General features: G+C 39.7%; 1 protein-coding gene across 4 annotated transcripts in view; it reads right to left on the reverse strand.

The window, feature by feature from the left end:
- The window catches only part of PELI2 (pellino E3 ubiquitin protein ligase family member 2), a 556,167-nt gene that overhangs the window by 357,824 nt on the left and 184,787 nt on the right, over positions 1-13,556 (reverse strand). For all 4 annotated transcript variants that reach the window (XM_027571669.2, XM_027571668.2, XM_027571666.2 and 1 more), the window contains one exon: positions 9,579-9,686. In XM_027571669.2, coding sequence (XP_027427470.1) covers positions 9,579-9,595 — 17 coding nt within the window. In that variant the 5' untranslated portion in view covers positions 9,596-9,686. The remainder of the gene's footprint in view (positions 1-9,578; positions 9,687-13,556) is intronic.

Here is a 13,556-nt window from a genome sequence, read left to right on the forward strand (position 1 = left end):
CCCTTCTGCTGCCACACCATCATCACCCCTTAGGGTAAAACTGATGCTGGCCACTGGTAGTCACTTCTCCCAAGTTTTGACTCCCTTTTGGCTTTTCTACACTATCCAGAGCCCCAAAGAGACTTTTTTGTTGTTATTACAGACGTTATAGTTGTTATCTGTCAGGGTGTCAGGCTGTTAGATTAGAAATTTACTCTACCATCCTGGAAGCAAAACTCCTTCAGAATATGTAATTGTTAGGTGCAAGAGAAGGCTCATAAAAATATAGACAGTACTTGTTCAAAGTAAGCACAGAAGCATTTTAATTTGGGGAATCACTGTTTCACTCATAACTTTTTCTTTAATTATGGCTGCAGAAGTAAAGAAGTTACAAATATACTAGCATTTCTATCAGTCATTTTCAATGAACATATACAGCTTTTATAACTCTTTTGTTCTGTTTGTTCTGATTATATCCACTGAAATATAACATGTGTCTGTTAAATATACATAATTTATTTTAATATTTAATATTTGTGAATATATATTTAGCATTTTGTGTGTTTTAAAAATATTGAAAATATTGACATAAACCGTCCCTTGTGGCTTACCATCTGTACTACAAGGACCCTAACCCTTGTGGCTCATCACCCTCAGATCAATTTAATAAATATTCTCATGTAGATTTCCAGTAATTCTTGTTTACTTTCTCCAGAACAAGCAAACTCTAAGTAAACTTGTTTGTTCTGATTCCCATATATATTTGCACCTACCTCACAACTACCTTACAATATTTTTGGTATGTACTTAGGTTTTGTCGCTGTTTGTTGATTGTTTTTTGTTTTGTTTGGTTTGGTTTTTGAGGGGGACAGTTGAACTCCTATACTAAAAGGTACTTTATAAGTGCCATGAGAAACAGTAGGTTCCAGCGGGAAGCCTAGAACCAATGCTCATTAATAGACTTTCTTTATACATTTCCAAAGGCAGGGAAGCTTTTATGCTTCCTGTTCCTTCTTGATTAAACATCATAAGAACATTGGCAATATCACTGGTATCTTATGTTCTGATATGAACATAAAAACTGTGATAAGAACATAAGAACTTTGATAAGAACACAAGAACTTTGGCAATATCATTTGCTTCCTCGATCTCATACATTGGCCACTTGGTTAAAATGAGCCTTGCTGCAGGTCCTAGGAGAGCAGTATTGTCTAACTTCAGACCTAGAGTTTATTTTCATGAGCCATTTTCACTGGTGAGTTTTCCATATAGAGAAGATGGAGTACATACACCTTTTACAGGCAAGCAATATTCACCCCATTGGGACTGCTGCAACCATCTGTAAACATAAGAATCATGGCCACTAATATATAACACTTGTGTTTGTGACTGAACGTCCATGTGGATCCATCTCTAAAGAGTAAATACGCACATATGCTCAGTGCATATTCTCAGCTCAACTTCTATTCCACAAAGCCAATCAACTTGCTGTCTTGTATCCACAGTGCACTGGGTCTCACTATTGACCCTTTGCTTGGTCACTTCACAGACTTTCTTCCACTTTTACCATCACACCAGTCACACACTTCAACCCACATCTGAAAATTGATCCCCTCTAAGTAGCTTCCCCAGCAGCTTCCTCTTGATTTTACTCTTTCAGAAGATAGATTACCAAGTCAGTGTTGCATTATTTTGTACTTGTTTTTATCTTATTTGCTAATTTTTACCCACTTCCCTAGCTAAACAAGATTATTACAAATATGACTATAATTGCTCCTGTAATCTCTCAGGTGAGCCTGAAATTCATTATAATACCCTAGATTAGTAGAATGAGAAAAGGAATTTAAAAATTTCTTTTATAGCTAATACTGTTGCATTGTAGAAAAATTATAAAATATAGGAAACAATAAAATATTCATAATTCCACCTGCCAGTCAGTAGCTGTTACCATGTTGGATACATCCTCCTAGAGATCATTCTATATAACCGTATAGACAAATATGGAGATGGACACGGACCTACCTGCAGACACAGATACAGATATAGAACAAAAGGGTACACCTAGTTTTCTAGTGAGCTTTGAAAAAACTGACTAGATTATGAATGGTTATATAGATCACTACATGGGGAAAATACGACTTAGATGCTTTACATTAACAATGTACTTTACCAGTTTTTAGGTTAACTTCCAAAAGGCTATTTTCCTTTACCTGAAAGAGTGGAAAGGGATATTGCCAACTCACTGGAGAGAAGGACTTTCTTGGACATAAGGAAGGTTAAATATGAACATGGGTTCCTGAGGGATATTATGTCATCTCCTCTAGATATCTTAATAGAAACTGTAATCACACTACAAAGATCCTAATACATAAGGAAAAATATCAGTGAGACATTCTCTGAAGACAAGAGTAAAATGACAAAATAACTGTCCAGGTTGCCACATAACATTCTGCTTCTATCTATGTGGCAAGGTGGGCTGAGACAGGAGTCATGAAACGCGGTTTCAACTCTGGTATTAACAACCCCTGGGACCAGGGAAGTCAGTTTACCTGTGTGAGCAGTAACAACCTAGTTTTACAATAAGGGTGCTATAGAGAAGATCATCGATAAGAGGATGTAGCACATCAGCCATGGTCATGATTCTTTTGCTTCTAGATAAGGAGAAGAGACTAGCTTCTTGTTGATTTTTATACTTCCTTTTGAGACTTCATAAATAGAAACTACCCTTTAAAAAAAAAGTCAGTATGACTTGAGAGCTCTCAGCTTCTTTGAGACAAGCAAAGATTTTCTGATAAAATAAAGGCACACACCCCCACCCCACATTCTTACACTCATGCAAAGCTTTTGTATAATCATGTGCCATTTCCTGGGTTTGGGTGGACCAGAAAATATAACAGAGCGTGAGAACAAGCAATTTCAAAGCTTGTGAAACTCAGACAGTCGGGAAAAATAATGCAAACTATTAGGAAAACCGGGGAGTAAGACACGTAAGCAATGTCTGCCCTGTCCCGTCTCCCTGTGGTCTAATGCTCTCCCTGGGGGAGTCTTCATAGCACAGAGCAGCCATCCCAACACTAAGAGAGCCCATCAACCCCACACATAAAGGCAAACACAGTCTTTTTAACCTGGCATTCTTTGGCTAGCATTAGCATTGTAACATATTTATTCTGATAAAGTTTTAATTTTTACAGCCATCTGGGCAGGACAGAGAAATGAGAGGAAAGAAGAAAATGGGGAGGTGAAGAATAGACTATATCCAGGCATGTTCTATCAAACTTGAGAGCTTGAGCATCAGTTTTCTTAACTGTAAAACATGCATAGTAATTCTTGGTGAGGGGTCATGATATTCAAATTACTCAATTGTTCTGAATGGGCTGATAAATTGGAAAATATTGTATTATTATAAAGTAATATTATTACAAAAGATGAAAATCCTCTCTTCTTCATACTGGGTATGCATGATGTCCTCTACTAGCAAAATTTCCCCCCATAGCACCTGTACATAGCTAGTTTATTGTACTTTCTACATTATACCACCAATCGAGACTTCTTCTCTGGGATTCAGAATATTCATCCATTGCCTACTTGATATGTCTGCTGGAATATCTCCAAGTCACCACAACCTCTACAGGTCCAAAGGGAACCTCATGATCTTTCCTCCTCACACCTGGTCCTTGTTCAATAATTTGTACCTCAGGGAATGATGCCACCCCTCCTCCAACTACTCAAGCCAGAAACTTTGAAATTATCATGGGCATCTCCCTCTCATTCATGCTCTATATCCAATCCATCACCAAGTCCTATTAACAGCACTGCCTTAACCATCTCGAGTCACTTCCACGCAGCAATCTCCTCCACTAGACTGTAATCTCCATGAGGGCAGCTGGTGTGTCTGTTTGCTTTCCCATTGCATCTCCAGTACCTGACCTATTACCAGATGTTGGATAAATATTTTTTGAATAAATAAATGAGTGAATGAGTAATGATATAGTTATTCATTATTTCTATATTTGTCTTCCCTAAAAACAGTGAGTTCCTAAGAAGGTAAGTATACCTAATTCATCTTAGTACCTTCAGTGTCTAGCACTGGCCTAACATAGAACAAATATTAAGTGTTCGTTGAAGGAATACATGAATTCCAAGATTTAGGTATTATGGTATAATGGAAAGAACAGAGTCAGACACACCTTAATCTGAGCGTCTCCTCTTTCCTTTACCAGTGATGAGACCAGGGACAAATTTCCTAGCCTTTCAGAAGTTGTTTTTCATCTACACATGTATCTTAACAAATCTGTCATAAAAAGGGAGCTAATTAGTGTAGAGACTGTGCACAGAGCCCAGTAAACAGTAATCACACAAACTCCTGTCAGTGTTCCTTTTCCCTCTCTCAGAACATGTGTCCCACCCACGTTGAGACATCTGAGAGACTATGGTGCACCTTGCCCCCTTTTTGTTTGAGAATGTAATCCTATGACCCTGGGTCTGACACATATTTGTGTTCTTCATTTTTCACCCAGGAAGCTTATTCATTAATCCAATCATTCATTCTTGAGCTCACCCATTTATTAAACTGTTGACTTATCAAGAAGTGACTACCAGCAAGCACTGTGCTGGGTTTCAGTGATAAACAAAACAGCCCTCCTGGTGCTCAGAGTCTACTGGGGAAGTCAGGCATCAAAGAAACAGAGATATGGACAGTTGCCAGGTCCTACCGGCCATGCTAAGTATCATTCCCCTACTATGGCCAGAGAGTCAGACAAAAGTATGAAAGGAATTCAAGGTAAATTCAGTATGAAAGAATGCAGAAACCAGATTTGTGGTCAAGGAAATTTATGCAATCTGGGTAAAAATGTAGAAAGCATCTACTTAAATTAGGTGATAAAAATTGAAAGAGGTTATGAGAAAAGAAAGAAAGAAAGAGAGAGAGAGAGAGAGAGAGAGAAAGAAAGAAAGAAAGAAAGAAAGAAAGAAAGAAAGAAAGAAAGAAAGAAAGAAAGAAAGAAAGAAAGAGAAAGAAGGAAAGAAAGAAAGAAAGAAAGAAAGAAAGAAAGAAAGAAAGAAAGAAAGAAAGAAAGAAAGAAGTAAGAAAGAAAGAAAGAAAGAAAGAAAGAAAGAAAGAAAGAAAGAAAGAAAAAGAAAGAAAGAAAAAGGAGGTTATGAGTAAACTAGCTAAGCGTATAATTTGAATCCAGGAAATGCTGGTTATGAAACCAGTGCATATGAAGCCAGTGAAACCTCCCTCTCCCTCTGCCCCTCCCCCCCGCTCGTGTTCTTTCTCTCTCAAATAAATAAATACAATCTTTCAAAAAAAAGCATATGGGTTAGAGGGGATGAGGTAAGAATGGGGGTATAGGAAGAGCTGTGAAGAGACAGGAAATGAGGTTAGCTTAAATCAGGATGGTAGTGGTTGCAGTGATGAAAATGACAAGTAGGTCGACTCAAGAGATGGTTAAGGCAGGGCTGTTAATAGGACTTGGTGATGGATTGGATATAGAGCATGAATGAGAGGGAGATGCCCATGATAATTTCAAAGTTTCTGGCTTGAGTAGTTGGAGGAAGGGTGGCATCATTCCCTGAGGTAGAGATTATTGAACAAGGACCAGGTGTGAGGAGGAAAGATCATGAGGTTCCCTTTGGACCTGTGTGTGAACTTGGGAGTCTCCTGTTGGTGCATCAGCTAGGAAAAGGGTCCTTCTTGTTCAGCGTGGCTCCAATAGAGCCATCCTAGATATATGTAGCCTCCAAATCCCTCCTGCTCTAACTTTATGCAAATTAACAAAGGCACTGGTAACCTCAGCCTGATGAAATTAAAAAAAAAATGCTCTAGGAAAGTTTAGAATTAAATGAGAAATGATAAATCATTTGGTTTAGGAATAATCTCTATGCTGCAACTTAACATGTAATTTTTAAAGGGTTTCTGATGATTTAGACTTGTGATCTTAAGTCTAAACAAAAGTTACAAATAATATTGAACATTTAAGAGAATTTGGGTGAATTAGATTTGCCAGAGCTATTCAAACACTTGAAAAATTCCTGCTTATTAGTGTAGACTTTCAGAGATCTCAAAAATAAGGTCAAATATAATAAATGTATATGTGAGTTTAAAATGTTTAAGATAATTTAATTAATTGAACTATATGGGACTAATTGTATAAGGCAGTTTAATTTGTATAATTTGAGGTTTTCACACATTAGAAAAAGAAAACAAAGAAAGAAAAAGTGGAAGTGGTTGTTCTTACCAAATTTACAAATAGAATAACGAGATTTGTAAGCTGAACTCAAAAACCTAAGGAGAAAGTCTGTTTTTAACTTTACAGATTTAACAAACTGAGTATTACTTTAAAACAAAGTGACTGGTAAGTAGTCTGTTCCACACTCAAAAGTTTACCAAGCAAACAAACAAAAAAACAAAAACAAAAACCTTCACATTGAATTTAAGAATCTGGAACTCTTCAATGCAATTATTGGTGACCCACCATGACACCCCAGACTTCTCAAACTTCTTGATATGTGTATACTACTGGGTCCTTCCTGAATTTGTACTGCTTATATTTGAATCAAGAATGAGGTGGGGGAAAGAGTCTAGAAACTGTCTATGAATATCTTTTAAGCCATGCTAGCCAAACCATTCTCTGGCTGGATTAAAGTCAAAACCTGAAATGTGTTCTCTGGAAGTTCACTAATTTCTCTGCTTTTGTGGTTTTCCTCCACACCTCAGTAAAAATGACAGCCTTGTCATGTCTGAATGAGGGAGAATAAAACTCTTCAATGTCAATCAGGTTGGACAGGTGAGCTGGATATGGAGGCAACAGGCTGGACTAGTTCAGGGCTCAGAGAACCCACAGAGCCAAGGGAATATAGACTGGGACCCGAAGAGGGGAAGAGTTACTGGTACAGTTGACTGTTGAGGCAGGATTTAAGTTCGTCACGCACTTACATGACACGCTGGGAGGAGAGGGGTAGGCTAGATGAAGAAGTGAGATGCTGCGCAGAGAGGGAGGACCCCCCCAGACACCAAAGAGCAGGCTGACTGGCCTCCACCAGAGTAACTCTGAGAGGGACACTGAGGGGTGGCAGTGTGGAGAGGCCAGGTTGACAGCCAGTTATAGTAGATCACGAGCGACCATTTCCAGAGTCTACTGGCCTGTGGGATGGAAGTTCCCAATGTCATGCTGGACCAGACCTAAAATGGGACTAGAGCCAAATCAGGGAGCAAAGCCGGAAGCAGGCTTTTTTCTTTGATCCACCGATCATTTTCAAAAAATTTAAATCATTAGATTTTCAGAAATATTAAATCCTAATTGCAAACCAATACATAACAGATAAAGGAATACTGCACTCATTGAAAAGGAATCTGTTATGGGGAGGCACTCTGGGCTACACTTTATTTACTGGAGATGGGAGGGGTCCATTTAGCCTCCTTTTAATCACCGGGGATAGGAGAAAGTCACTCTGAGCTTCTTTAACCACTGGGGACTGGCGCTGGAAGGACACTCAACCTTTCCTTCAATCCTTCTCCCCTTCCCTGAGGGCAACTCCGAGAGATCTGAGTTAACAAACTCTTGCTTCTGATCATCTGCCTTTAGTCTTATCCAAGGAAAAAGCAAATGTGAAAATGCATCTTGGCCTCGTGGCCAAACAGAAAATAAAAAATTTCCATGATGTTTATCAGGCTTGAAAGTAAATAAGGAAGAAAAATATACTGCCCCCATTTTCCCTGGCATAAAATTAGAGTGTAGAAATATGCAAGGCAGCTGTCCTGTGAACAAGCATAGCCTCAGGCTTTGACTGAACGTAATGTTGCCACTGAGGTAGAATGTTCTCGGTCATTGTGGCTTCTGCAGCTGTGCTACCGTGAGCTGGTGTTCCAGGAAGTTCCTGTGACAACGCTGAATAGCACAGATGATGCTCATGTTTACTACGCACCAACTCCTGAGCCATATAACCATCATGTGATGCGAACAATTGTAATAAAAATATAGGTGAAAGTGTGTGACAAAGGCTGCTCACTCTTTATTAGTGGAAATACAAATTAGCCCAATTTTCTCTTAGAGAAATTTGGCACAATAATCATCATCTTAAGTGTGTATACCCCTCAACACAGCAATTCCACTTCTAGGAATGTACCCTATAGAGATACTCAGCAGGTGTACACATAGGTAGATGTATAAAAGGATATTTTTTGCAGCATGATTTTTCACAGCCAAAAATAAAATGAAATGTCAAAATATCCATTAGTAAAACTTATCAAATATATTATGATCTGTACTCAGTATGGAATATAACAGAACTTTTAAAAGGAGACATTTCTTTATGTGATGGGCATGGAAGGATATACATATATATGTGTGTGTGTGTGTGTATATATATATGTACAGTAAGCAAAAGAGAGTTTCAGACAGTCTTTATGGTATAATTCCACTTGAGTGTAAAAAGCTCAAAACCATGCATCTGTATAACCCATGATGACAGCTGGAGCCATCGTTATTGGCACTGACATAGAAAAAGATAAATACCAAATTTCAATAGTCTCCCCCTCGGGAGCAGGTGCGCAGGAAGAACTTTAACTTTCCACCCTCGGTGTTATTTGAAATATTTTGAACAAGAAAACAGTAAAGAGGATGTGAAAAACACAAGGGAATGAGAGAGTCAGGAGGTGCAGCCAAGTTGGTCTGACTCCACTGTTCAAATTCTTCACTCTATGCTGTAAGCCAAAGCATGCTGCTGTCTATAAAATCACCTGTCCAGCTACCACTTCGTCTCCCCAACATTGCAGAATTCCTCCCAGTTGCGGGAGGCTGTGGCCAAAATTTTAATCAATGGTTCATCCCCTCAGAATGACACCCTATCATTTAGAACCCCTGAGATGGAGAATGGTACTTGCTTTTTGAATCCCTGATCACTCATGACCAATAATTTCCCCTTTTTATTAATTAGAAATAAAGAACTCTATTAAAAAGCTAACCATAAGTACCCATTAAGCAAACCTCAGAGCAGGCATGTGCTTAGACAAGCTTCTCAAGCTCGAGGAGATAAGCTCCAAGGCCTGGTTAACTAATCACCCCTTACTTTTGCTTAAATTCCAGGTCTCTTGTGGTAGTCAGGTTGAGGGGCCTGGATTCTTTTCCACCTATTTACGTGGTGTGAAAACTCTCCCAGGGTAACACTGGATGTGGTTCGAGCAGAAGCCTCTTCTGCTTGCTTGCTGGTCTCCTGACAGCCTGGGTGTGGCCTTCTAAGACTCTTGTCTGCTGGGCTCCCCACACTAAGGGAGTGCTCCATCCCAGAAAGGGCCTCTGGCTTTTCCTGACCTACTCTCCCAAGTCAGGACTTTTGCCCTCAGTAGCCAGAGCATTTCTTCTTAGTGTAGGTCACAAGTGTCCACTGAGGACCCAGCCACTCCAGGTCCCCACAACCTCTCATCCATGTTGCTGCTCTTGACGCTTCTCTTTTAAATTTTCAGATGTCCTACATATATAACATATATTTATAAATATTATATAATACATACACATGTATCATATACGTATATGTATATATAATCAGATTAACAAGAACAAGACATAGTTCATAGTTCTCTGGTTCTTATTTCCACTCACCATTGTGGGACCTCCATCTCTTCCTACTTCACCCCTAATGCTCTCCATCTTTCTTCTTCTGGGAGAACCAACTCGTCCTCACAAGGCACCACATCACACAGCATTCACCTGCATTCAGCAATGAAGGAGGAAGAACCTTAGCAGGAGCCTTGATGCACATGGACAGGCTGGGATGGGGCCTTCAGGCCCTGTCTCTCACATCCCACCATTGTAAAACCAACAACCTTTTATTTAAAATCTTTGTTTCCTAAGCCTCTCAATAGAATTCTGTGAGGAGTCCCCAGGGACCATGCATCTGAGATTTGAAGTACATGTTCAATCTTGGAATTTTGGGCTCTTTTTCAAATTCTGGTTTTATGTTTACCTCTTCAAACAAGTGTTTGCAATACCAGACTTAGCAACTATCAGCCTAAAAACATTTGTCTCTTCTTTTCTTATGAAGAAAATCAAATGGACTGCTCCAGGTTTAGTTCCCAGAAGCTCACAAGACATACAACCCTTTGTAGATGGTTCACTAACTCAGAAACGAAGAGAGTTAAGAAAATGTAGGAGTCTGTCTCCAAAACAGCCCTAGTTGATATGATAATTGTGCTTCTTGCAACCTCCTAGGCTCCTCCAGTTTCCATGAGGCCCAGCTTCGAAGGCAGTGGTGGACCAAGCCTGAGTAAATGTATTTTGGGACATTTCTAGAGACAGGTCTCTACTTTGGTCTCACCTGTTGACCTTTCTCAAATATTCTGGTTATGTCCTGCAGAAGTTTGCTCTTTGCACCCTGTCCTATCCCAAGTTCTATCTCAAAAGTGCTTAAGCTCCCTGACTGGCTCTAGCTCTGAGGTATCCACTGGTTACAAAAGCAAAGTAAAGCAAAGTAAAGAAAGGATAATACTACAACCTACTCCCTCGTCCTCACACTCTGATGTCTCCCTTACCCTTCTCTTTCTTGATTTTCAAAGCACTCATCTTCTGATATACCACAAACTATCTTTATTTTTTACATTTATTATTTAATATTTATCTCTTCCTGTGGAAGGTAAACTTCAAAAGGGCAAGGATCTTTGTTTGCTGACATATTCCATCAACCTATAAGAGGTCTGACATATAGTAGGTGCTCAAAAATTATTCGTTGACTTGAACTAAAGCTGAAACTGGGACAGGGTTTAAAGTTCCCTTCCCTGATCTCTGAACCTTCTGATTTTCAAAGCTTTTCTTGCTTATGGGTCAGGCTCATTTGGGCCAGCTTATTGGCACTTCCCTTGGAGGAATCCATGCTCCCTCCTGCCAACTGCCATGACACTGATCCACTGTTGGTGCACAGCTCGTGCTAGGCATGAAGACAGTCTTCCACCTAGGGGCCCACTGCCAAGCTTGGGCAACCCAGCTCAGATGTGAAACCCTAGGCTTGGCGACTGGTATCTGGCAGCCAGAGCTGCTAAGCTGTCCCCATCTCTTTCCAGCCACTTCCAAGCACTTCTACGTATGCCATAAAACCTCTCTGAACTTTTCTGATCATGTGCTTTTTCAAATGACATGACTTGGAAGGGAACAAGCAAGCCTCAGCATTCTGCTCACCATCATCATTAGAGCAATCATTCAGCCATTCAGCCAGATAGAAGGGAGGAGGACTGCAGATAATCACGAAGAACACAGAAGAACTAAAGACCCGATGGGTGAGGGGAATTGTTCCATATCACATGGCAAGATAGTGGCAAAGTGGGACAGAGCTCCTATTCCTTCACTATCCTTCCTCTTGGCTGTTGAGCATCTTCTCTTACCCTTATCCCAAGAGGCAGGGCCACTGAAGCTGCCCTGAATGAGTATGGTCTTTAAGGCCTTCCTTGCTTACCATTATTCGCATAGTTCTTTACTGGAAGACAACTGACTTCAGTGACACAGTGTCCACCCCCACCCCAGGCCACCATTCTCCTTCATTCCATTTTACTCATCTCTATCCTCCTAAGCACCTAATACATAGAGTTCCTTGCGTTTAATAGGTACTCAATAGACAGCCACTGAATGAAGAAATCAATAAATGAATAAGTGAATTTATTTCATCCCTTTAACTCTGTAGATGTGGGACAAGGCTTCTTTCCATGATTATTGTAGTTTAAGCCCCAACCTAGCCAGAGAGTGATCCAGCTGATCAGTCTTCACTTCTGGAAGCATATCTCCACATTGAATATTTTAGGTAATTTGGTGCTCTTATGCGAAAGCAGAGTGCAGTGCAGGCCTGGCTGCTGAGCATCAGGCCTTCTGGAATTGATGCTCCAAGTCAGAACTTCCAGCAGGATTAAGGTGGGATCAGTACCAAAGTGGCTGGTGTGAGACAGAAGAGTAGAAGTATTTCTGCCCCGTGTCATACAAAATCAAAGCTAGGCAGTGAAAGCTGATTTCCCACTCCCTGTGTTGATGTATCAGCAAGGGTGCAGGTAAGCAGAAGCATTTGAGTTATGCAAATATTTTTTAGGTTAATTTTTAGGAGACAATATGCCAGAATGGAAATAGCACAGACTTTGTGCTCAAATCAATGTGGCTCATATCCCTGCTCCACCATTTACCAGCTGTAAGTAAATAAGTTACTTAATCTTGTTTACTCATTTGTAAAAAGGGGGAAAGTAAACAGCTTGCAGGAATAATGTGAACATGAAAGGGGAAAAAAATGTGTGTGTGTTTGTGTGTGTGTGTGTGTGTTTGCATGCACAGGTGCATAACTTATCACAGCAGTGAACCCTGGAACACTAAAAGTACTCAATTGGTAGCATAAAATTAATTTAAATTATTTCATTCATTTACTCAATAATTGTTTTTAAGTACCTATTATGTGTTAAGTAGCGAGCATTCTGTTTAAATTTTATTTTAAAATATCCTATAGGAAGAAACATTCACTTTGAAAATGTTTCTAGAAATAGCAGAGGCATTTTACAAAAGTTGCAGGTAAGCTGTAATCATTGATGAGTCACCAAAAGAAGTCTTGGCATGCAAATGTGCTTGAACCAACTCTCAACTTGATAATTATTAATGAGCAACAGTTCACTCTGTCTGAGTACCTGGGAATCTACTGTCTTCTGATTAGAGAGGATATGTTCTTAAAAATTTTACATTCTTAACAAAGGGATACCTGTGTGGTTTCTCTCCTGCATCTATTGCATGAAAGGGAAGTGGTAAGAAAGTTAGAGAGTGCCCTAGGTCTTTAGGTCAGGCACATTAACATTTTTTACAATTCATGTTCCTTATGTTCAGAAGTCCACGTGTGTGGATTTCAACACTTTTTAAATAACAACTGTGAGTCAAGAGGCACCTCACTTCATGTGAGTATTGGATGAGGCTCAAATATTAATTAAATGTACACAGAGGCTTTATTTCAAGTTATCTTATTTTTGTCCATCATCTTTTATGATGATGTCTTAATGTAGATTATTTAAAATCAAATAGTTCCGAATCTAGTTAGAGTTGGTTACAAATGGTGGCAGTCAAGTGTGGTCCCTTTTAGATTTATGTTGGCTAAAGAAATTTGGAAAAATTCTGACTAGTGAATTGTAGGCTGTGGGCCACATGCTAGATGCCCAGACAATTGGTGATCTGGATTGCTTGGAAGGGATACTAAAATTGCCCTATAAATACCTCTGGTAACTTAGGCGAGGTTGACAACACTGGGCATAGTTGCTGCCTCCTTGATCTTTTATCCCACCACACATCACCAGCTGATCCCTGTACTCTCTCCTGCTGAGCCTAAACTCAGCTTCAGAATATTTTTCAAGATATCCATTACCAATTCTATTAGTTATCTCTTACTACATTACAAAGCACAACAAATTTAGCAGCTTAAAACAACATGCATTTATTATCTCACAGTTTCTGTGGGTCAGGAGCTCAGCATGGTTTAGCTGTTACAAGATCTCTCACAAAGCTGCAATCCAGGTGTTGGCCAGGGCTGGGTTCTCACCTAGGACTTGACTAGGGAAGGATTTTCTTCCACACTCA

Source organism: Zalophus californianus, chromosome 6 (assembly GCF_009762305.2).
Source record: "Zalophus californianus isolate mZalCal1 chromosome 6, mZalCal1.pri.v2, whole genome shotgun sequence".
Classification (NCBI taxonomy): domain Eukaryota; kingdom Metazoa; phylum Chordata; class Mammalia; order Carnivora; family Otariidae; genus Zalophus; species Zalophus californianus.